This window comes from Amblyomma americanum, chromosome 6 (assembly GCF_052857255.1).
Source record: "Amblyomma americanum isolate KBUSLIRL-KWMA chromosome 6, ASM5285725v1, whole genome shotgun sequence".
Taxonomy (NCBI): Eukaryota; Metazoa; Arthropoda; class Arachnida; order Ixodida; family Ixodidae; genus Amblyomma; species Amblyomma americanum.
In genome coordinates this window covers 96,218,722-96,244,591 of record NC_135502.1, presented here as the reverse complement: position 1 = coordinate 96,244,591, position 25,870 = coordinate 96,218,722, and the positions used below count along the sequence as shown (strand labels likewise).

The 25,870-nt window shown below is 46.3% G+C and overlaps 1 protein-coding gene across 1 annotated transcript; it reads left to right on the top strand.

The window, feature by feature from the left end:
* Nucleotides 1-390: 390 nt before the first annotated feature.
* On the top strand, nt 391-23,890 carry LOC144095394 (sodium-dependent phosphate transport protein 2B-like). Its single transcript, XM_077629148.1, has 9 exons — nt 391-454; nt 1,876-2,145; nt 4,212-4,403; nt 6,395-6,510; nt 13,210-13,312; nt 14,007-14,149; nt 17,524-17,858; nt 20,260-20,461; nt 23,044-23,890. The coding sequence occupies exons 1-9, from the start codon at nt 412-414 to the stop codon at nt 23,236-23,238; spliced, it is 1,599 nt and encodes a 532-aa protein (XP_077485274.1). The 5' UTR covers nt 391-411; the 3' UTR covers nt 23,239-23,890.
* The last annotated feature ends 1,980 nt before the right edge of the window (nt 23,891-25,870 follow it).

Here is a 25,870-nt window from a genome sequence, read left to right as displayed (position 1 = left end):
CATATCGGTAGGCTACGATTACTCTAGGTGACGCGCATAGAAGTGGTAAATGTGCTTAAGCTCCTGTCTAAACACTGCATCAAGTGGCTGATGAAGTGTCGCAGAGAACTCCCCTATAGTTCTAGTGCAAAATGCTTTCGCTTCTGAATTTGCGTCCTCTTCAGGCAGCAGGCCTGCGCTTTCTTCAGGGGGGCATTACTTTCCGGATTGGAAGTGTTGTGGCATGATTTGCATTTTATAAGGTGGAAGAAGTTTTAAATTTGTTTGAGCAGTGAGGCAGCTTTAGTACAGTGTAACAAGCTTTTGTTTCACTTTATGTCCTACAATACTGACGTTCTTATGGTTTTTCTCCGCTGCCATTCCACAGTTGTGTCAACCAGTGGTCCCACAAGCGATCAAATACAAGTCCGCATGTCCTTGCCGAGCGGATCCGTCGCGCACATGGTATTGCAAGGTGAAGCACTCCTCATATCTTGCATTGCGCCATAACGACTTGTCCGAGCGCTTAGCACCAACCCTGAGATATGGTTTTGCCGGCCATGAGAAACCTGTACTTAGTTCTACACTTTGATGTCACACTGCACTGCAAACTGCAGCTGCCGTCAGCGCTTAAGGAATCGGACTGAAGTTGTCCGCAAGTTGCGTAATCGCTTAAGTGCGTCCTGATAGTGGGATTGACAAAGATGCTTGACTTGCCTGCGGTTTTGGTATCCTACGCCAAGAGATTAAATTCGCCGAATTCACAAACATATATGTGTTTGTCATAAACCGGTTTTCCGTATGACACAGACATCGGTCCATGGTTCGGCCCATGGTTCGCTGATGCCAGCACTCTGTACCAGAAAATTGCGCCGCAGTGCATGCAATACGGACTCGGTGGTAATCAATATTACATAATTACAAATGCAGCCCTCCTTATAGGACGTTATAAAATCAACCCCTATACAGCACTCGCAGCTCGCGGACATGACTGCGTGAAATCACGACCGTTGGCGAACCACGCAGCTGTGACATTGTCACTATAGGAGCCGCATGGTGTCACGGTGGAGTACAGCATTCGCCGGGACAACGCGGTCCCCGTCGCCGCGGAGCCTTGCTATAGTTCCCATCGCCGCAAAGTCGCCAATGCTCTACAAGTTCCGGTTGTATGCCTAGACTTTTGTGCAATCAGCCTACAGAGCCCCAAGGAACGAGGTTTTCCGCGGTACCTCTGGGGAGAGGTTGTCGCCACGGAACACGGGGCTGCCTAAGAGCTTTAAAAAAAAAAACGCTGCACGTTCGCAACAGCTGTGCGCGGACACGGGACATTCACCTACGTCACAGAATCCGCCATTTTATAGTGCTGGTGGCGTTGGGTGGGTTCGGACCTTCTTCACGAGCGGTCATGGTCTCGTTGGCCCAAAAGGAACGAACGCCATGCTTGGGCGCGCTCTTTCCAGAGTATTTGGTGCTTTATTATCGTTCGCGGCTATAACCATTATAATAAACAAAGAATCAACAGATTAAAAGCGAAGTGCACGTTGAAGATCCCCTTAAAGCATGCTCGAATGAGAGCGTATGATCGCACGAATTCTTAAGCGCTTGCTGCGGCGAAATAGCGCCGATGGTACCATCCTCTGAACCACAACAATATGACGCTGAAGTAACGCTGAAGTCAGGCAGGGACGCAACACAGCGCTGTGTTGTGTACCTGCCTGTGTCCTCCTCCTACGTCCCGTTCGTTGCGCTGTAGTTATGGAGTTATGGAAGTAAGGCTCGTGACGTCACGTCGTCACCACCATCATACTACATCATGATGCACATGTCACTGTATGTATGTCACCGTTTATCGCATCACCGTATGAAACGAGTAACACGTATGCGACGATGGAAAAGGGCATACGGACGGCACGGTGCACACGTGTCTGGGCGCTGTGTACTCCGTGGCGTGCCTGGTGCTGGCCATCCTGTGCTTCCTGGTGTCGCTGGACGTGCTGAGCTCGGCGTTCAAGCTGGTCAGCGGCCGCGCGGCGGGTCGCGCGTTCGCCAACAGCCGCTTGCTGAGCAACCCCGTCGTGGCACTCATGATCGGTGTCCTGGTCACCGTCATGGTGCAGAGCTCCTCCTCGTCCACATCCATCACCGTCTCTCTGGTCGGCTCAGACCGTAAGCAGCTTCTTTCGTTGTGCGTATATGCAAAGCGTCGTCGCTGCTGTTGTCGGTTTTCGGTCCAAAATGATCGTGCTGCGCCAGACTTGCGATAACTGCAGGTTTTTTTCGTGACCCTCATGACTCATTGGCTCATGACCCTCAGTTATACGAACTATGCTTTCTAAACACTAACATAATGAAAGAAACACGCCTATGTCCTCTGGGTATGCGTTTCTTGTTCGGTGTTCATGTTTAGCAAGCGCAGTTCATGTATTTATTCCGCGAATTAGACGAAAAATCTTCCCAGACGTCAAGATACTTGCTAGTTTTCCAGCCTTCAGATTACTAACATAAAGTACCTCGCTATTGCGATTTGTCCACTCGCTCCCGGAAGCGGTCACTGTATTGCGACAACCGGGTGAATGGTAATGTTTGGCTGGAGAGGGAAACCACTCTGAGTTTAAATACAGCTGTAGTCGTACACAACTCCAGAACGAAGCAGCAAAAATTCCTCAAATAAGGCTCTCCAGCCAATGGCGTCGACCGTTTGACATGACGTCGCCGTTACTCCCCTGGCGTGACATCGCAGGTGGCTGGCAGGTGCGCCTCCGTGATGTGGGATTAATTTCGACGTCATGAGAGTCGCTCGATGCCACTGGCTGGAAGGCCGACTCTTGAGTTGGTGCGCTAGCACTAAGACCCCCATTCACCGGTTTCGCCGATTTGTGGAAGAAGCCAGCTTGACCTTGGCCGAAACCGGAGTGAAAAGCGAAGTACTAGTACGCTTAATTTGCATCTGGCCTGACCACGTATACTCTATCGTATGTCATTTTTTTAGCTCACATTCATCTTTGTGCATATAAACATAAAAGTCTTGTGGTCCTGTTGTCCGTTATCCTGTCCTTCGCGCTAAATAAGATGAATGTGATGTCAGAATACCAACTAGCCCATAAATTACTTTTTTAAAGTGCTTGAATTTCATCAGATTATAACACGTCAGTCCAGGTGGAACCCTGTTGCTCGGAGTATTTGTTGAGAACGGTGCATAGAAATGCTTGTCCGATTGTCGATTCATGCGACAGATGGCGTGCACGTTGCGCGCACACTTTTAACGGACACTGTACTATAGTTATGTTCAATCAGTTAATTACTCACTGGAGCATAAATTTAACACAACAGAAGGCAAATGGCCAACAAAGACAACGCAACGACTCACGAGAGCTAACTATCCAATTTAATCTCCTTACTTCTAACCTCCACCGGAAAATGTGGATGCAGCAATTACAAGCTAGTCCAGAGATACCGTCTGTTGACGCTGTCTCCCACGACAAAGCAAAGAAAGTTAGCTCGTCCGAATGTGTGTGTTCCTCCTTTCCTTTCTTTACGTTTAGTACCATTCTGTTCACACTTCAAAAGGACTGCGCGCGATTGCATAATAATAATATAACAATTGTTTTTTTGGAAAAGGAAATGGCGCAGTATCTGTCGCGTATAAGGTTGCACACCTGAACCGCGCCGTAAGGGAAGGGATAATGGAGGGAGTGAAAGAAGAACGGAAGAAAGAGGTGCCGTAGTGGAGGGCTCCGGCATAATTTCGACCACCTGGGGATCTTTAACGTGCACTGACATCGCACAGAACACAGGCGCCTTGGCGTTTTTCCTCCATAAAAACGCAGCCACCGCAATCGGGTTCGAACCCGGGAGCTCCGGATCAGTAGCCGAGTGCCCTAACCACTGAGCCACCGTGGCGGGTGCGATGTCATGCCCCAGAACAAAACTTTGGCAGGAAATAACTGCAAAAATATTCAGAGCTAACGCCCTCCTACACCTGGTAACGCTTATAACTAACTCGTCGCGATCATTTCTTGTTCGAATTTTCCTGTATAAGCGCGCTAAATTACACGCATCGCCGCTTTTTTCTATTATTTGTAGCGGAGTTAATAGCCCCCAAATTTTATATGTTTGTTGAAAACGGGATTACAGGCCGCTGCCCATCAATCGGAGAGTATATTCTGCCATTAAGCACAGCGAAGTATTGGAAGATTACCACTTTTGCCGTCGTTCCCGATGGATGTTCGCAGTGCTGACGGTGCGCAGCGCGGTGCCCATCATAATGGGCGCCAACATTGGCACCTCGGTGACGAACACCATGATCTCGCTGATGCACATCAAACGCCGGGACGAGTTCCGCCGGGGCTTCGCGGCCGCCACCGTGCACGACGTCTTCAACTGGCTCACCGTTCTCGTCCTGCTTCCCTGCGAGGTGGCCTTCAGTCAGTATTCACCGCCACAGTGGATGCTGCACTCGCAGTTTCGCTTTGTCGCCGGCCCATTATTGTCTCTACAGCTGGATATACAAAATTACAAAACGTCACGTTTTGCCCCGAACCCTCAGACAAAATGTCTCAGTGCAAAGGACAAAATTAGACGCCTCTAAAGAACAAACGCACTACACAGTCTTGCGATGAATAAATATGAAGTTCGCTCCATAATTACCAGCGCGATCTCTGTGAGTCTGTTCGCATGACAAATACTTTAATCGTCCCATATTCATACTACCGTTTTTTAGCATGATAGTTGAAAAGTGCTTTGAACCTCGCTTGACAAAATACTTGTCAGAATTTAGCGTTTTATCACTGCATCAATTCGGATTACGACCAGGTTTTCTGCTAACCTTACTCTATTGTCTTTTAGTGTAAAAAGAGCGCTATTGATAAGGGAAGTTTTGCTGGTGCAATATTTGTTGATCTAACCAGGGAATATGACTCAATTATTCATCCTCTTTTATTAGGTGAACTTAAGGGAATGGCATCGCAGGTTCGGCATTATCCCCTATTACAAGCTGCTTATCTGAAAGACAACAAATGGTTGGTATCTCTAATGCGCTTCCAGATTTTTCAAACATAGATACAGGCGTCCCCTCAAGGTTCTATACTCGGACCACTTTTATTGGTTTACAATATTGACTTGCCCGATTGCCTCACTTCCTCACAAGCCTTTCTTTACGCGTACGATAGCACCATTCTAGCCACTGATAGGTAATTAAATTCCTAAACTACGAAACTTAGCATTGATTTTAATAATGTTCTCTGGTGTCGCTGTAACTGCCTAAGTATAGATACGTCTAAAGCAGCTTACACTGTCTTCATTTCACGTCATAGTGTTGTGCCAAAAATACTAGTAACATTTCTACTTAACCCATACAAGTGGTTAACCAAAGTATATTTCTTGGGGTTGTCCTCGATTTCCATTTCAAGTTCACAAAGCATATAGCGCACTTAAAACAAAAGCGTGCATACGACATCCGTGCACTACTAAAATCGCGGCATTATTTCTCTCAAGAAACATTACGTTTCCTCTATTTCGCTTTTATTCATAGCCACATTACCTATTGCATATCATCATGGGGAAACCCTTATGAGACTCGTCTAGCCCGTTTACAACATTTAAAAAATGAAGTCATTCGTATTATAATGTATAACAATTATGCAACAGCGTAGCAGTGCACTTCCACTTCATCGTGACCATTGCATACTGCCAATTCGCTCCCTGGTGAAATTCAAACTTCTTATCGTTATTTTTAAAGCTGTCAGGAATCTTTTTGCAATCAATTTGTTTTCACTAGCGAGCTCGTTAACAACAATTCAACAAGTTTTGCAACGAATAACCACTTGCTCCGAACAGCGCTTACTAATTATTGCAGACAAACCAGTTTTTTTTTGTGTGTGCATTGTTAGTTTGGAAACAGCTTGCTACTGACATTAAACGTTCCGTATCTTTGGGTATTTTTAAGCATGAACGACATTCACATTATAATGGCCTTACCGCAATTTTTTCGCTGAAACTTTGTAACGCATGTTTTTCTGCTCATATTGATTTTTCTGTCCTTTCAATGTGAACTGCTGTTGTTCTTTTTTTATTGCAATTGAATAGCTAGCAATACAGCCTTCGTGCACTGGGGCCTCCACCTGTATTATAATTTATCTGCAGTTTATATCGCAGAATAAACCATCTTCAGACACAACACATGAACCAGTGGACGCGTGATGATGTAAATAGGCTATTTTGACCTATTATCACGTGTTCATCCAGCAAGCAAGTGTGTTGCGACAAAATATTTGTAAATGGCCGAAATAACCTAACACACCTTATACAGACGGCCATGATACCTTTGCACGACCTGACACCCTTAACAGCTGACGCTGGAACCCGTCGCACGTTGCGTAAATATCCCTTAAGGTTTCTTTTTAACTCCTCCACGCAGACGTATTGGAGAAGTTGTCTGATTCATTCGTGCACGTCATCGACAAGGGCCAGAGACTGGAGTCGAGGAACTACCTGAACATCCTGACCAAGCCCTTCGCCAAGATCATCGTTCAGGTGGGCACAGAGAATACAACAATTAGAAAAATCTAGCGTACTGTCCTTGAGAGTGGTGTGGGCAAGAAGTTGAAACAGTGCCAATACTGAGAGCAACACAACAGCTGTGTAAGGTTATCGTAATCGCGAAAGTTCTTCAAGCTAACGGTATGCTAAGCACTATAAGTAGCATTTCAGTGAGCTAGAGTTTTCAGCTTATTCTAATGGGAATAATACGCGCACAAACAGCATTCTACCCCACCAAGAACGGTGAAAGGTCCCCATGAAAAGAAGGGTGCGCAATGACATCAGCAAAGGCAATACGATATTATATAGATAATAATATTAATATTGGCGGAATTCTCCACTCCGTGTCGTGCCACTTTTCCTGCTCCTACATTGTGTATCCTGGTGCGGAACCTTGCTTTCTTGCCTCCAGCCGTCCTATACATCAGCGACAATGAAATTTACGTTTTTTTTTCTTTTTGTTACGGCGATCACAGTTTAAATAGAGGCGAAATGTCAGCGCACCGACCTACTCGAGACAAGACGGTCGTGAAAGAAACCGCAGACGATCAAAAACGATCTGCAGTTATAAACTTGTATACGTCAGTACAATAACTCGGATTAATAGGATGTATCGCCCTTTTCGGCTACCTGCTCACGCATTGATAAACCATACGCCCTGCTTTCGTGGAGTGCTCACAAGAGGAAATCGTTCAGCACCTCTTCACGACGAACATTTGCTCCCAACTGCACGAGTACATCATCGTATCCACAGTGTGTGCGCTTAAATACGTCGTGCTTTCACAGACTTTGAAAGTAAAAGTCCGATGCCTCGGATGCAAACCTTCTCGATTTCCAAAAGCTCTGCTGGTGCAACTGAGCACCGCACTTAAAACACGACCTTTTAAGTCTGCTCATTTTTGTTCTTTGTTTCTGCCCTTACGCACTTTAGCGCTCATAAAGTGAAAGTCTCAAATCAACATTTGATTGATCCGCTTCAGCCGTCGCCACTTCCTCCAGAGCGCGTCTTGCTGCTGTTACAATGAAAGAGCTGTGTCCTGAACTATTGGCACTAGCCTGTAACAACAGGATAGTGTCAATAGCAATGAACTTCTAAACCAACAATAAACTGTTCAGCCAAAAACCAACCAACATTCAACTGTTAAACCAAGACGCATTTAGTAGCGCCTCCGCAGTGGCTCAGCGGTTACGGTGTTTGGCTGCTGACACGAAAGACGCGGGTTCGATCCTGTCCGCGGCGGTCTTATTTCGATGGAGGCGAAATTCTAGAGGCCCGTGTGCTGTGCGATGTCAGTGCACGTTAAGGAACCACAGGTGGTTGAAATTTCCGGATCACTTCACTACGGCGTCCCTCATAGCCTGAGTCGCTATGGCACGTTAAACACCATTAACCAGCATTAAGTCGCAACGGAAAGAATTAGGAAAATTAATCGTGTTCAGGCTCGAACCACACGACTCATAATTGAACTAGAATCAGCATTAAAAGAAAACTGCGTACAAATGTATTACACAATCGTAGGCATCATTACATCACCATTGTTTCTCGCGTTTCATTATGAATCTTATAATTACAGCTCTGGTAATACCACATTGCGCCATACAGCTTCTCCATCTCAGCAGCAGACGCACCCCACCATGCCACTCGCGCATATCTTCTTCTCCTGGACAGTAATTGTGCAAACATATTGCTCTGGGTTAATATTGAAGCACATCAAAAGGTTGCAGCCCGGCGCTTCAAGCAGTGCTTTATGGACCATCTTTTTTTTTTAATTCGGTGAGCCAGACCTCGAGCATTTCAAGGTCTTTATTCTCTATCGTGAAACAACGCGCACAGAAAAAGGCGCAACACAAAAGAACTCAAAACGATCTTGTTCGTTCAATCCTTTTATGTCGCGCCTTTTTAGAGTGTCTTAGCGTTACTCTCTTCTGTGCGCTGAGCCGAACGGTTCGCCGTAGTTGGTTTAAATTTAATATCCCTGTCAGACGGGCATTTCAAAGGCCCTCGAGCCGATAGCCTATCGACTCAAAGGCGATCGATCGCTGCTACACGGGCAGTTTCAATGGCCATCGAGTCAATAGTCTATCGAGTCAACGGAGCAGCACGGAACGCCATCGAGATTTCGAGGGTCTTCGAGCTCTGCCCAAGGTTGCTAGAGTTGCTTCGAGCGACTCCAACGCTCACTTTCACGACTCATTCACGGTACAAAAGCATGAACAAACATTATTCGCCTAGGCTTTAATGCAAGCAGTCTGTACATTAATTTTAAAATTGTGTCAGACTGGTTTTAAGCGCATTAAGCGCATTAATTTTGCGTTGCGGTCTTTGCGTTGCTTGTGTACTTAGCGTTTACAACATGGCGATTCCATGCCCGCCCACTTCACACCGATAACAGCTTCGTCGCTAATCCCTCAAAGCAATATCGTGTTCTAAGCTGTTGTATTCGCCTTCGATTTGTCCATTCTTACCCTCGCATAAAGTTTCAAGAGACAAATAGCTCTTGTTTTTCAGATATCAAGGCGATTTCCCAGGCCTTAAGCCTGGCGAAGCATCGCTCCGAAGCAGTTAGACTGGCTTGGTTTTGGCTGGTCTTGTATTAAAGCGTCTAAAGCAGTGTCTGCATCTCTCTGCATCTGTCTCTCGCGTACGTGATATGAAAAGGGTTTTAAACGGCATGCGCTTATGCGTGTATTTCAGAATTTAGTATACATTTATCAAATATTTTTGTTATTTTTGCAAAACCCAAAGTAGCGATTGTGGCGCCACATAAGTTTGGTGTAAGGCACGAGAACCATTTCAATGGCCATTGAGATTTGCCGTGTAGCAGCGACACAACTCCTTCGAGTTCGATGGTGATTCAGAATTTCGAAGGCCCTCGACTCGATGGCCATTGAAACTGGCCGTGTGACAAGAGTATAATATTTCTTGTTTTTGTGCAGGTTTTTTGTTGTTTCCGGTGGATATATATGCCGTGCAGAAGTAATTGCGCATATTTATTTTCTTCCCTTCAAATGAATATAAAAAGGCTTTCTAGGGTGCCAACATTACATCAGAATACCAAAAATCTTATGCGCGACGCATTATTTTACTAGTGTCAGGAAACCATCATGTCTACTTTTTTGTTCTTTTCAAATAGAAAGCATCAAATGGCACACGTTCGAAAACGTTCTATTTTGACAGGGCTATTTCAGTGAATAGGCACTTTTTGGCCCCTGCTGTCAGGGTATGAAAACAAATGCTATGCATTCGTTATGCTCTGGTAACGCTGCGTTCATTCGGCGCGAACGGATCCTGAAATATTATTGGTTTCGCTTAAAATCGGTGAGCACAGCCGCGGCCCAGTTAGGCTGCAAAGGTTTCTGGCGCGACAAGACAGAGGCGAAAGAGCGGAATTGGACGGGAAGCGCTGCGGCCCACCCACGCCGTTTCTTCCGTCTGCTTCTTTTCTCATTCAAACCTGTCCAGCTTAGTATGCACCAATTAGCCTGCAAAACTGTACTTGAATTTACTCTTGCTGTCGGCGTACAGATGGCGCTAGTGCGTTCTTTTAGTTCGGTAGCTGTTTGTAAGACACAGCACGCGATGAAAGCCTCCTTATAAAAATGATCTATAGAATTTCTATAGACATTTTATAGCCTACATTGCATTCGTATAGATATTTTATTTTCTCTTTGCATAATCTATAGACCGTCTATAGACAAAAGTCTACTACTAAAAGAGTATCACCGTACATCTATAGATTCTCATAGACTGTCTACAGGACTTGTATTGTATATAGACAATGAACTATAGAAAGTCCCTAGACTTTTTAGACAAAAGTCTGCGTACAATTGATAGAATGTCGAAAGGAATTTTTGTAAGGGCTGCGCTCATGGTCCACAGGGAAGCGAGGCATGGCACTGCTAAGATAAAAAGATGCAGCCGCAAATACTGAGTTTTCAGTGATTAAACGCGATGACATGTTTTGCGTATTGTTGCCCACTGACAGTTCTTCCTTAGACCTTGGCACGCACTTTGTTCCAAAACAATCGGTGAGCTTCCTTCAGCTGAATCCTGCAATTCGTGCTCAGATAAAATACGTCATATTCTTTCAGTGAACTAGCCACTATTCCCAGCCAGAATATTCTGCCCGTCTCACTCAACCTTCAACCTTTCCGCGAGCGATACAGTACTATAACGGTCTTCCCGATCGCATCGCTACCGTTCCTGACCCTGCAGTTTTCAAAGGAAAAGTATAAAGCTCTGGTGCTCTTCCTTTATTATATGCTGATTAGCAGTTTGCTAGCCATTTTCAAATACGCCCTCTTTAAGCTATTCGAGTAATTACTTTTTTTGTAATATTCTCCCCAACCTCATACTTTCTAGCTCTCTATTCGATATGATTTTAAATCACATGCGGAATTTATATAATAATTGGTTTTAGGGGAAAGGAAATGGCGCAGTATCTGTCTCATATATCGTTGGACACCTGAACCGCGCCGTAAGGGAAGGGATAAAGGAGGGAGTGAAAGAAGAAAGGAAGAAGAGGTGCCGTAGTGGAGGGCTCCGGAATAATTTCGACCACCTGGAGATCTTTAACGTGCACTGACATCCCACAGCACACGGGCGCCTTAGCGTTTTTCCTCCATAAAACTTCTATTTTTGAAACCACATATTTACTTACTGTATACAAATTCGTGAGCTGCTTTTTGTGTCCTTCTCTTTACAGGCCCACCTCACATAATATCCATGTTTCATAATATTAGAAGAAATAAAAGGTAGACCTGGCCACAAAGAGCCAATCAGTGAGCACTATGGGGATATAATAGATATGAAGCAATATGAGGACTGCGGAAGGCTTTAATAGTTCCGGAGCTGGCATCTGCGAACGCGGTAACGTACTCCAAGTCAGATGTGCTGAAAATAATTGAGATTAACAACAGAATGGTTGATAGATTGGCTCTAGGGGCTCATAAAAAGACAACAAGTGAAGCTGTACAGGAGGATATCGGTTGGTCGTTTTCTGAAGCAGGGGAAGCAGAGATCCTAATATCGTTTGAGGAGAGATTAAGAAAAGCAGATGAAGAGAGCTGAGTAGCCAGAGTCTTCAGGAACTTGTACAGTAAAAAATGTGGAAACGCGCTGGAGGATAATGACTAAAGAGCTCCCTGCACGCTACACATGCAACAATGAGAAGAAGGAACTTACCGCTAGCATCAAGTTCTCGAAACCGAGACAGATAAGTGAAGATAAAATAGAGACAGAAAAAGACCATTGCGTGAGTGCAGAGCCATAGATGCCAAAATTCGGAAGGAAACGCTGTATAATCGTTCAAGAGGCGGTATATCTTCTATTTAAAACATCAGGTTGCCATCGAACAAGACAATATTGTAGTAAGTATGAGAAGGGAGATGATATTTGTGTAGCGTGCGGGAGCTGTGCAAAAAAAAATAATTAAGGCATTAAGCAGACTATGCAGCTATGCAGACAGGTGTCGAAGAGGACATAGTGGGCCTTTTAGTAACTTTGGGTTTTAAGACGTGTGAAAGCGAAATTAACAAATTAACTAAGGTGGTTGTCTGGGCATGCTGGTGACCCATGACGGAAATGTACATCGCAAAGAAAGACGAGGACGCAAGGAAGGCACATGGGACAGCGCTCGTGTGTCCCATGTGTCTTCCTTGTGTCCTAGAGAAGACGACCACTGGCAGCGTAAAAGCGGAATGAAAAATGGAAGGAACCACCAAAAACATAAATATACTAATCCTAGACCATATAGAAAAGATTAGAATGACAAGGAACCGGAACAGGCTTAAAAATGAGGAAGAAAAAGAAAAATAAGAAGTAAATAAAACGGAAACAAGCTGGAATTGACACCACTCCGATTCAGAGGGGCTGCCAATAAAACCTACCTATATACTATGATAATATACGTAGCTTACACCTCGCAAGTGTATTTGCAACAGTCGTTTTAGGCTCTCGCTTGTGGCAAACGCTTCTTTGCTGCGGCATATTCGGTAGACACTGGGAGGCCTTCACGCCGAATCGCCTTGCTAAAGCCAGTGCAGGCACAAGGTCTAAAGCGCCGTTTTATCATTTCTGATTTTTTTTTCATTTGTGACGTCAGAAAAGTGCGGACAAAGAGAGGTAAAGACGTAGCAACAGAACACATTCCTGCATGCATTTAAAAATGCACTGGGTGCGCCTCGGATTCTCACCTGTAGTATGTATCACGTTTAACATTCTCGAACAAAAATTTTGGAAATTGAATGTGTAAGACACTGTTACGGAAATATTGAAGTCATTGGTTCATTCTTCTGATATCTATCAAAATCTTTCTTTTAGACTGTTTCTATCGATCGCATCGAATGGTTAAGACTGCCATAAAAAACCAACGGGTAAAGCTTTTGACGATAGCAAAAACATTAATAGAAAAAAAATCCTCTACTGCCGTCGGGTGAGTTGCGAATATATCCACTGTTATAGTGAAGTGTTATAATAATATGAAAAAAATTGCGTTCATAAACGGTTTCCCGCTCAAAAATGCTCTTGAACAGAATTTTTGGGTACGTGTGTTGCATAGATTGCTGGCACTCTCCGCGTAATGATGCATATAGGATGAATTGAACAGTGCACGTGTGATGAGCTTCGCCCAGGGTACCTTCCCTAGATCCACGATTAACTGAATCTTGCGGTTGTTTCCATTTTTTTTACAGCTGGACGACAAGGTCACAAAGGAGATAGCTATGGGCTTGGAAACCAATGGCACCATCCTGAAGCAATGCTGCGAAAGAAACGGCTCCCAGTGCGTCACGAAATGTAAGTCATTACCTCAACGTTTCTCCAGCGCGGGATGCGGTTCTTCGCTTTTGATTCACTTGCACCACTCTTCCGAAAGGCTGAATACCAAGATGCCATAAGAGCTCCTGAATCACCTTGGCTTACTGTACATACATCATCAACCTATGGGCTAACTTGGTAGCATCTTGGTGTCAGTAAATGGGGGGCCATGGGCCAGATGCCATCTGGCTTGGTAGCATCTTGATGTCACCAATTAGGGGACATGGATTGCCACGGGGATGGGGCAGGCCATCAGTGAAGGCCATTAGTGAAGGACGCTTAATAGCCCTTAATGAAGAAACTCCTGCTGAACAGTATTGTGATTGTGAACGTGAACAAGTCAGAAATATAAACCTCCTTTCGCGCGCGAATCATAGTCGGCGAGGCAATAAATAATAATGGTAAGACTTTATGGCTATTGTTGAAATACCACGGCCTCCTGAGTTCATGCTTCGAGGATATTACATTGGATTCCTCGATTATTTGGCTGATGAAGGAAATGGAATGCAGAAATCCGCTACCGAACGCTGTGAACTGAAATCGATCTTTTGGAGGGTGTTGCCGGTTGATAAGCGAGCCTATAGTCACTGTCCATCTTCCTAGAAAAAGCATGGTCCATGATAATGGGTCAAGACCAGGGCAATGGAGTAACTTGCTGGAACATGGTCCGCAGGCACCGCGCTCTTCAACTGGCTAAACATGGGCGACACAGCGACGGGAGTCTCGTGCTTCATGCTCTCGGTGATGGTCATCCTGCTATGCTTTTACGTCATGGTTAAGGTGCTCACCGGACTGACGCAGAGCCACCTCGTCAAGGTCAGCATTTCTTCACTGACGCACCGGTTACTGCTCGGCTTTAACTTATATCCAGTCTAACCATCATGGAAGCACAGGTGCACCTTTGCAATGGTTTATCTATCCATGTTCTGTGCTTGTTTATCTCCCTTCCAAGTGCGCACATGCACGGACGCAAAGCGTCATGAAACTAGCCAACGCTCCAAATTATGCAGGTAGAGCTTTTATAGGTGTAAGCCTATAAGAGGTTGCAGGTGTTCACCTATAAGGTGTACACCTATAGGATTGTTTATGTGGAAGCCCGTCTCACCAACACGCGTCCAAGCTCACCTGAATATGCGAGAAGCACCCATGTATTGGCAAACATAGATAACAGGTTCAAAGATGAATGGACCTCTATATGTACTCTGTTAAAAAGATACTTTACGACAACTGCATTCTATTAGTTCGAAATCACTGCTCCAGACGTACGAAGCCCGAGCAAGAATCTTGGGATCCTGTTTGCTTGTCTTGTCTTGTGCGCGAGAGGTTGCTCGGCACAATCCCTAAGGGTGGAAGGCGACAGGAACAGCCACCTGCCAGTGCAGTGGCGCTGCACCACTGCTCTGGTGGTCGCACGAGGACTCGCCGCCATCTATGAATGTTAAGTAGAGAATGACCAATTCTGCATATCGACCATTAGCTGACCAAAGCTGTCGCGTCATACCGTTAAGGCGGAGCCTAAGTTCCCCCTCCTATTGAAGAATGAGTACCTCTTTTGCGCGGCTATTCGGTTTAGCTACATTAAAAACCTACCACTTTTTTTTATTCCAAACAAAACTTACTGTATGGCTCTTTCCGACTACGCTTTTGTTTGTGCGGCAGCAAAATGCGCGCTTATTGCTTAAAACGTTGCATTCAAAAATTGTCCCACCACTCGATTCAAATTCGTGACGTCAAAATCGTAAATGGCTCCGTGATCCTCGATTGGAAGTTAATGACTAGCCTCAGGTATCCGCTACAGAAAATTTATCGTGAAGGAGAGCGGCTTTCTTGCGAAATCTCCGGGTGGTATTTGTATTTCGTTTTTTTTTGCCTTTTCTAGCGTTTATAAACATTTCATTTTCAGTGAAACCAGCGTTTTTGTCACTCTGATGCAGTGATCTATCGATAGAGACATATTTCCATTTGGTCTCATTGTCTCGTTAAGGTTCTTACTTACTGCACAAACGAATATTCTGCTCCATTTCATATAGTACGGTAATACAGGAGTATTCCAGAACAGCCTGCAAGCTAATTAATATTAATAATTTATAATAATGATAATTAATGGATGGAAATTTTTGTAACTCTTTCCTTTCGTCGTGAAGACGGGCAATTTCAAGGTGCCGCGCTTAAAAAAAACTATTCACGCATACATTTAAATATTTTGAGCCGCCGCGGTGGCTGAGTGGTTATGGCGCTCGGCTGCCAGCCCGAAACACGCGGGTTCGATCCTGGCCGCGGCGGTCGAATTTCGATTGAGGCGAAATTCTAGAGGCCCGTGTGCTGTGCGATGTCAGTGCACGTAAAAGAACCCCAGGTGGTCGAAATTTCCGGAGCCCTTCACTACGGCGTCTCTCATAGCCTCAGTCGCTTTGGGACGTTCCCCCATTAACCAAACCATTTAAATATTTTGTGCTATTCAGCACATCGTAATGTAGCTGAAATGACAGATCGGTTATCTAGAAATTAAAAATGTAACTTTCTCACACCTTGGTGGATGCCTCAACCCTGCCGCGAGGAAAGGGAAAAAGGTGTGAGTGAAAGGAGCTTTCTTTTTAATCACATAAATAAAAAGCAAGATATTTATCATGAATAAAAATCTTTGTTGGCAAAGTCTGAGAGACTGGCACAAATATGAACTATAATTGGTCCGAAAATAGAACAAAAATTGATGTAAGTTCTATGCTTTACTGTTAGAGACGAGAATTAACTCTTACAGAACTGTTCATGTTGAACATTCCGAAAAGTAAAAAAAAATCAATAGCTCGCGCGAGGCGCTTTGGGATAATCCACAATGCAGTGCCAACGTCGATTCTGGGCCACCTTGGAAAAAATTTGACCCGCTACACCCTTGGTGGTACGGATCTCTTAAGAACATTCCCGGTACCTTCAGAGAGGCTCGAAAAGCAGCGAGTCTGGTCGACTGCGCCGAAAACGACATTTACAGACGAGCACTTCTCGATAGCCCGGGTTCGACAGAGCAGTCATCTGTCCGAAATGAAGTCAGATGAATGGACGTCACAAGTCCGACTTTCTCGGATAAAACTTTTGAAAATTGGAAAATTGTAAGGTACTTTTATGGAAATATTGAAAGTAATGGCCCATTCCTTTGATATGCAGCAATATCTTTCTTCTAAAGTGTTTCCATGAATCGCATCGAACAGTTAAGACTGCCATATATAGAAAACCAATGGGGAACGCTTTTGACGATAGCAAGAGCGTTAATAGCAAAAATAGCGTAAGACTCCCGTCGGGTGATACGCGAGTAAACTGATTGTTATAGTGAAATCTTACATTCCATGAAAATTGTTTTTCAGCAGCGCAGAGGACAAAGGACGAGACAAGTGCACAGACACGGCGCTGACACTGCACTTGTCTCGTCCTTTGTCCCCTGCGCTGCTGAAAAACAATGTCACACCAACTTGCCCAAGCTTCTACAGTATCAGCATTCTATGAAAAGCTGCGTTCATAAACGAAAATTTCCCGCTCAAAAATGCTTCTGTCCTGAATTGCTTGGGTATGTCTTTTCATAAACAGCTGACACTTGCATCTGCAAGATCAAGTGCCGCTGCTGCGGAATCGTGAAAGTACCGCAGCTAGCTAGCTGCTGATGATGATGATGATGGACTTTTATGGCGCAAGGGCATCTGTGGCCAAAGAGCGCCATGTCACAAGGCTTTCTTCCTTTTACTCAAGGTGGATCCGAAGACCCATTTCGCAAGCATTTCACCCTAAATAATCCGAGCACAAGGGCAGGGGAAAGCTTGTACTCGTTGTATCACCGGTGGGTATCGGGCGGCATTGGGGATCGAACCCCGCACCTCACGCATGCGAGGCGGATGCTCAGACCACCAGGGCACCGCTGCGGTTTCTACTGAGCTGCGTCGGCGCGAGCCGAGGACACATCGGACGCCATGATCGATGGCCGTGATCGCTCCGCGTTCACAGGTTTTACTGAAAGATTAGGAATTCTCCCTCATAGGGCTGACCAAAAAACCGTGTCCGAAACTTAAGTGCAGTTCTTTGGCAACACACTAGATAGCGCTGCTTGTCCACAAACGCCGCACAGCCTCGTGCTCCCTCTGCGGCGCCGCGTTGGGTGCTGCCTTCCAGGACAACGCCAAGTGGACACTAATCCTTCGGTGGCGCAGGTGCTGACGGTGTGCGTGAATCGCGACTACAAGTTCCCCACGTCGATGCTGATCGGCTACCTGAGCCTGGCGCTGGGCTGCCTCATCACGTTCGTGTTCCAGAGCAGCTCGGCGTTCACGTCGGCCTTGCTGCCGTTCGCGGCGCTGGGCATGCTCGACCTGAACCGCGTGTACCCGCTCACGCTGGGCTCTAACGTGGGCACCACGGCCACGGGGCTGGTGGCCGCGCTGTCCGGAAGCCCCGTGACGCGCCAGCACGCGCTCCAGATCGCGCTGTGCCACACCTTCTTCAACGTCATCGGCATCCTGCTCTTCTACCCGCTGCCCTTCCTTAGGTGAGTCGGCGGCCGGCTTCCGTGAAGGAAGAGATGGCGCAACCATCAGCAGCGATGGAGTCGTTTGGAGACTTCACGAAAGAGGTGTAAACAGAGTACCAAAGTGCCCTGGTAGCAGCAACTGTGTTTTGTTTTTCAGAGATCTTAAAGGGGTGAAGTGCTTTGTAACATGTTCTGCGTCCTGGTTGTGAAGGTCAGAGGCGAGGACATCCTGGTGGGCAGTTATCGCATGTGACACGTAGGAGGCGTCTCGTGCAAGGGGAAGCCCGAAGGTGGTGTGATAGCCTCGTGGTGGAGTGGTTCACGCAGTCGGTATGTAAACGGAAAGTGAAAAGAGGCAAAGTGCGGGAGGATAAAGTGGGTTGACTCTTGAGCGCCATTGCTAGTTTAATATGGGTGTCAGCACAACCACCACATAGCTAGCAACGGGGGATGCCAGGTTGCATCATAAACGAAGTTTGTTACCAGGTCCCATGCCAGGAACTGCGTTTGTGCTTGGCTACTTTAGGTTTGTTTCCATGGTGTGAGGACAGCGGTAGGCTGTAGCGGTTCAAGCGAAAGGTTTTCAATAAACTTCTGTGGTGCTTTCGGTGGGCGGTGTATTCTTCTTGAGTTCCGTTGTTTTAGGGCCACGGTATTCGCTACTGTAGTCCTACGGTACTCGATAGGACCGCTGTATTCGCTACGGAGTGGGAGGACTCTTTTAACGCGATTGCGTTGAAGGTGCCGTTCTCTGGAAACTCCGGCGTCGGCGTTGTGAGTGAAAAATCACGGGCATGGCCCTGGTGGGTGGTCATCAGAGAGCAACCTAGGAGGCAGGTGGGCCACCTGGGTAGCATGACCTTGAGCGTCATCACAACCTGCCCACCGGATAGTGAGCGAACTGCCCACTGTGGCAGGTGGCAGTTAATTGGTCGCTCGGGGAGAGCAGCCTGGGTCGCACAAGGCCCACCGCTGGGAGCACCTGCCATAGCAGAGCAGTGGCGCATCGCTTAACCGCTGCACCACTGCGCCAGGAGGGCTATGAGGACTACCAGGGATCTATGAATGTAAAGTAGAGAATGGGCTTCTGCATATATGGGAATTAACCCATTACGCTTTCGAGTCATACGCGTAAGGCGAAGTTTAAGTGTCCCCTCCAATTTTTTGGTTTCCCGCTATATATTGCTGCTCTGTAGCACACTCGGGAAATACATGAACGTGGGGTGAGCTGTCTTAGGTAAGGCGCACGTGTAATCCGCACAGAGCGTTGGTGCACTCCGTACCGCAACAAAATCACCTAAAGACGATGGTGCTGGCCAGATTATTTGCTCAAAGGGGGCGACCGATTAATGGCCGTCAGTGTGGTGTGAGCCGAGCTCATTGCAGGGCAGCTGTTGGTAGATCATTCCCGTTTTATCCGCAGGCGTTGGCGTAGTATCATGGTTGGTCAGGTGGCCAGTGCCTCGAAAATAAGAGGATATCAGCATTCGCAAATTCTCCAATTTCAAAATCACAAATCTCAAAAGCAAACAGGTGCACTGGATCAAACCATTAATGAGAGCACCATCGTCCAGTATTTTTTAAAAATCTTACTTTCTTTGCGTAGCAAGGGCAAGATAAGTTAATTTATTCGGTCCGATTTCATGACTTTAGCGTTGTCACACTGAAGGAACGTGCGGGTATCTCTCATGCGCCAAAGTTGCACCCCAGCCAATAAAAGACGCCGCAGTGCGGCGCTGCGGTTTGGTTTCGAAGTTTAGTGTGCACCGAAATGCGAGCACACGGAAGGCTTTGCATTTCGCTTACAACTCAATGAATCATCCGCTGCCTGAAATGATATCGTCCGCAAGTAATCGCGTTCAATATCCCGCCACGATGGCTCATGTATTATGGCGCTCGTCTGCTGGGCCGGAGTACCCGGGTTCGAACCCGACCACGGTGGCCGCGTTTCGATGGAGGCGAAACGCACAAGGCGCCCCTGTGCTGTGCGACGTCAGTGCACGTTAAATATCCCCAGGTGGTCGAAATTATTCCGGAGCCCTCCACTACGGCACCTCTTTCTTCCTTTCTTCTTCCACTCCCTCCTTTGTCCCTTCGCTTACGGCGCTGTTCAGGTGTCCAACGATATATGAGACAGATACTGCGCCATTTCCTTTCCCCAAAAAAACAATTATTATTATTATTATTTAATAGCAGATAATCATAGCCGCTGATCCACAACGGGAGGTACAATGATACAACCCATGTCATTTGTTGCTTGTGCATAGCAAACTTGCCTTCCTCTTGATATTCCCAGCCCACTTCTTACTTCTCCGAGATACTTAGACAATTAGAGTTACCTAGCGAACTCTCTCACTCCTTTCCCCCGAAGAAATGCGGCTGAGGCGAATGTGTCAGCCGAGCACTGCTGTCGCCGCAGACTGCCGCTGTTCATCGCTCAGCGGCTGGGGGAGACAGGCGCCAAGTACCGCTGGTTCGTGCTCTTCTACCTGCTGCTGACGTTCGTGCTCATTCCGGTGGCCGCGCTCCTGTTGTCGCTGCTGGGAGACCTCCCGTTCAGCATCGTCACGGTCGCTGTCGTGCTCAGCGGAGTCGCAACGATGTTTATAAACTTGCTGCAGGTGCGCTGCCTTTAATTGGACTCCTTAACCACGCCACGAAGCAGCATTTGAGCGTGCGGACAAGTCGATGAAAGAGTACCGTCCCTTGTCATGCTGGCCTGAATATGTTGTTGATTCAGATGCATTGCTGGAGATACCGTAAATGTTTATTTTTAGAGCGAAAGCTCTGCTTCACGACCAAAGCTGCAAAAGGCGATTCATCGCTGAATCCTTGAGCATGAACTTGGATAAATACATAAATAAAATAAATACTGCCGCGACTGGAATTCGAACCTGTGGCGGCGCGGACAGATCAGCTTCACTGGCCACTGCTCGGGAGAACTATCCTGTCGCTCCAGCCAATCACGCCTCGTGTTAAACTGAACCACACACCCGCGCTGTGCACTGCACATCACCGTCTTCGTTAACTTCCATCTGCGGCGCAAACAGATCAGATAAGCTTAACCTCGATCAGAGCTTAACCAGAGTCTAATATCGTCGCCAGACATGCCGACGACCCAGCGAAGCAAAACTACGAGCCAACCAGGCTAAACACAATATTTCGCATGTCTGCTCGGTCTACCTATTTTAAAACCCTGCAATCTTTTTTGCTTTATTTTTTGTACAATGTAGATTGCCCTTCTCAACACTAAAAAAATGATTACGAAAAAAATTTCTAGAGACAGCTCGGAGATTTTGCTTGAGGCTCTCTTGACTGAAGCGTCATTCTTCAACAAGCTAACACGGTGCTGCGTGTGGAGCTGTCACTGGTGCTCCTGAGATCGTTAAGAATGTCGAATGTCAGCAGGGCTTAATAAGCAAGCTATTTAGGAGGCAAAGCCCCCAGTGCAGACGAAATTTAGCTAAATTTAGCAAGCATAGTATAAAACAACAGTGAGCTGTACAAATTCCGAGGATTTGTTCCTGCGTATTCAACACGTTTCTTTTTCTTCAGTTTCAACCGAAGTCATTTGTGAAGGGAACCATTTAAAACCGCCGGAAACAACTACCAACGTTTAGTGCGCTTCAGAAGTGCATCGAATCGTTTGCGTTCGAGGCTTATTTTCATCCGTACACAAGGAATTTGTAACCCTGTTAAACCTATAAAGAACTGCGGACATTCCTCCGATACTCTGACCATCTACCAAGTATTTGTGACCATGCGGCTAAGACAAGTCAGCCACCACCTGTTCTGCGCACGGTGGTCGAAAGTGAGCGTTTTTTCTTCCTTTTTTTGCCGAAATAAGCTCAGAATGGTAGACGCTTGGGCTTGGTGATGCATTTCGAGGGTAAAAAACGTAGTGCAAAAAAAAAAAAAGAAAGACGTGCGAGCCTGTCTTTCTAAGATCTCGTCTTTCTTGCGCTACGTTTTTTTACCCTCGTAATAATATATAACCTTGCTGGCGGCCATGTTTCTAGCCTTTGAGGGCCCCGATACCATTGAGCCTTGCCACTGGCAAATAATGGCTCCATAGGGCTTCTGTTTCACCATGATTTTTTACAGAAGACTGCCCAGGAAGTGTGTTAAGGCGATTGGGCATAGGTATCCAATTGCGTACAAAAAAACACAAATACAAAAGCAAACTTTCAGCACTGGCAAGAAAGTTAGCTGCATGCAGTTAGCTCCACGGATTTTTCAGAACACGCATAACGTGGCCTTTGTTTTTACGTCGTCAAATAATGCCTTGACGGCCCTCTCTTTTTGTTGTTTTTGCTATAGTAGGAATCATCATGGAACAAACTAATCCTTGTGTGACTTGTTCAAAAAACAACCCACGATCCCTTTATGGGGTGAATACAACGCAGTAACGCAGACGGAACGCAAAAAGGAAATCGGAGTTATCGTCTTCACTCGGTGTGAAAAGCTGAGAGTCCCTGGTTACGACATCGTGCGCTGATGGTGGGAATAATTAAGCCGAAGAGAGTCCGACCTATAGATAGCTCTTTCTGTAAAAAAAAAAAGAACTTAGGGGATGTAAACGGCGTGCGCGTACACAAGGCTTGCCGGTGTGCCCTAATACAACCATGTATATACCCTATAGGTCCATTACCATGCGATGGAAGCGCAAACTGAACGCCGAAGCAGTGGCCGTAGCGGTGACCTATTGATTTGAGCAACCGCCTTGAATGAGGGAGGTACGCGGTTCGATCCTCAGTGTCGCCGGCTACACACATGATGAAATGAGTACAAGTTTTTCCCTGGTCTGGTGCTAGGATTATCCGCGGTGAACGGCTCGGAAAATGAATCTTCCGCGCCACCTTGCGCAAAGGAAAAACACCTTGTGTCGTGGTGCTGTTTGCCTGAAGCTGCCTTGCGCCATAAAAATTCATCATCATCATCATCATCATCATCATCATCATCATCATCATCATCACAAAATGAACAAGGGGTGGTATTGAGGGAAGCCTTGGCCTTTCGACCAACGTTCCGAAGAGAAAACTTGCACTGATGAAGACAAGCTTTCGTGCCAAATCGTTCATCAACGCACTGCGACTTCCCTCCATCCCCTTGTTCAGTTTGTTTTGTGAACAATTCCATCTTCTCTGCGCCCTATCTACCGTCGGGCACCATCCATTTGTCATCCGCATTCTGCCCGCGGCAGGAGAAATGGCCGGACCTGCTGCCAGTGTTCCTGCAGAAGTGGGACTTCCTGCCGTTGTGGATGCACTCGCTGGCACCCATGGACCGCTTCTTCAGGCGACGCCTGGAGCGAATGCCCTTCTGCGAGGTGTTCCTCAACGAGATGTCCTTCTCGAACGACGGCGCAAGCCCTGAAGGAAACGTCGTCGACATTTAGGGCGCCTCGTCTCGTGTGCTATAGTTAACGTTTTACCGTCACACTCTGCATATACGTCCACACTACATACCACACCTCAGATCGAATGTCACCAAAAGATACTGCCGCCTAGACATTCTTGTGCTCTAGTATTATGAATCTGTATGCTATGCTTTCTAGTTTTTCGACACATGTGAATCCCTGCCTCAGCAGAAATAGTTTTGAACTAAATGACATGTTGTTAAGTACCCGCAGAACCATGTTCCGGGACCTGAAGAGTGTTGCATTTAAGTGTTTATTTGTGGCGCCCTCTTTCGCTGCGCCATTTTTTTATGCGCTTCTATCATTGGTCCCCTAATGTTGTATAATACCCATGGCAAGACTTGTTCTACTTGTTCATAAGCTAAACATGTAGGTATGAGGGTGCGTAAGCACTTAAAAAGATGATGCCCTAATCACACGAATTATTTCCTTTGTTCACGTTCTGCACACCTTTAAACCTACGAACACACACTGGGAACTTTCTGCATTCGAATGTGTGTGATAGTACCTTCCATTCAACTATTTGTTTTGCCGACATGCGTAAAATCATGTCGATAAACGTGTATTTATCTGAAATTTCTATGAAGCGCCCTTGCTCGCCTGAGCTGTTTGTAGCATGAAATGTGCCATCGGGAATAAATGTAGAAACCACTAAACGTTGAATTTTGGTTACTCGGATTTCTATAACAACGCGCGATTAACTCACGTCACGAAGAATGCGCGCCTTCTTCCCAGGCTTCTGCCGTTACGCATACCGCAAAGAACCCCAGTTTCGAAGGTGGATCACCTGCTCTTACCTCGGTATATTGGGTTGTCTTCGTAGTTGCTCAGTCATCCAACAGGCAGGAGGAAACTGCAACAGCTTCAACTTAATTTATTGCTTCAAAAGCAAGAGTTGGTTTTCAGGAGTACTTAAAACTTATGAGATATTCATTCGAAAACCAATCATAAATGACCATGGCGATTCAACGGGCAATTCACGATACTCCAATACTTCTCTGACAGCAACATCCTCACATAACTCGAAGAAAAGCATACTTCCTTCTTGTTCACTATAAATAGTACGATCTTTATTTGCAAAGTTGCACGGCTGCTTTGTAGATAGTTTGTTTCGTCAAATCCTAACAAGGCAATTTTATGTCCACACTCATATTTCACCGTTAGGCTACTGCTATGTAAATGAGAACGCGTCTTCTGCACGTGGTATGGCACACTGCCAGACGAAAGATCAATGAAGAGTCATTCCTGTCTTCAGTTAAGTGTTCAGTTACGATGGGTACCGTTGTCACCTATGTACTCAGTACCTGGCAGAGGTATGAAGATGGGAGGGAGCAGTTGCAGAGGCTATTATCATAGGAGGTGCCGCGCCTGAATTTTAGCATCTCCACTTCCATGAACCGTAAAGCACCCTAAGAAATGACAAACTAAAAAAAGAAGTCGCATGATTGCGACGTATGGTTCTGCAGACAGACCACACAAGCGAGAGAGAAATATGAACGGAAAGGTAGGGAGCTTACGAACCAGAAGCGCTTTGTTCCGCAGTAAAGGGCAAACATCTTAGAGGTTCCCACAAACACTCGCGCATACCTCTACGGACTTAGCAGATTGTATTTAGGCTCTACAAACACTCAGGAACGAACCAGAAAGGCCCAAATGCCGGGTCTATGGCGACTTCGAGGATGATTTCCGCATTTTGCGACATTGACCGGAAAGATGGGCAGTCATGAGGGAAAGTCTGACCGTGCTCTGTACAGCAGGACATGGAACAAGAAGAGACAAACACTGTGCTGTTTGTCTCAGCGATATGTTGGTCTCTTATTGTTCTATGTCCTGCTGCCTAGAGCGGTTGAAAAAGAAGGTCGTTATGAATTACCAACTCGCCCAATCTGCCGTTCTTCTACGATACTACCCCCCCCCCCCCCCCAGGACTTTATAAAAGTGGCTGGCGGATCCCCCACCTACCAGCATAAAAGGGTCAAACTTACCGCATGTTGGATGGCATCTATAGTAGATAGTGAACAACTCCAGGCGAGGATTTTTATGTTTACAAAGTTAAGCCTCTTTCGACACGACAGTATCTTCGTATCCTCAGTGCGCATAATAACCTGAAACAGGACACCTGAAACAGCACCATGCTAGCGCTCAGCATAGCGAATTTTCCCAGAAGCGCCAGAGAAGGCCTGTGTGGAGTGCAGCGGCATATTAGTTGAGCGCCGTGGTGATGCGACCAGAAAACGAAACGCGTTCCATTAAAGCACCGCTATCCATGAAATAGCGCTTCGAATAAGGTTAGGGCGCTCGACTACTGATCCGGAGCTCCCGGGTTCGAACCCGACCGCGGCGGCTGCGTTTTTATGGAGGCAAAACGCTAAGGCGCCCGTGTGCTGTGCGATGTCAGTGCACGTTATAAGATCCCCAGGTGGTCGAAATTATTCCGGAGCCCTCCACTACGGCACCTCCTCCTTCCTTTCTTCTTTCACTCCCTCCGTTATCCCTTCCCTAACGGCGCGGTTCAGGTGTCCAACGATATATGAGACAGATACTGCGCTATTTCCTTTCCCCAAAAACCAATTATTATTATTAAATTATTCAAAACGGAAAAACTGGCATG

Bases quoted from the DNA above. Each gene is read 5' to 3' on its own strand.
- LOC144095394 (XM_077629148.1), top strand. From the start codon at position 412: ATGTCCTTGCCGAGCGGATCCGTCGCGCACATGGTATTGCAAG. The intron at 14,150-17,523 runs GTCAGCATTTCT...TCGGTGGCGCAG, and splicing joins CGCAGAGCCACCTCGTCAAG to GTGCTGACGGTGTGCGTGAA. The intron at 17,859-20,259 runs GTGAGTCGGCGG...CTGTCGCCGCAG, and splicing joins TACCCGCTGCCCTTCCTTAG to ACTGCCGCTGTTCATCGCTC.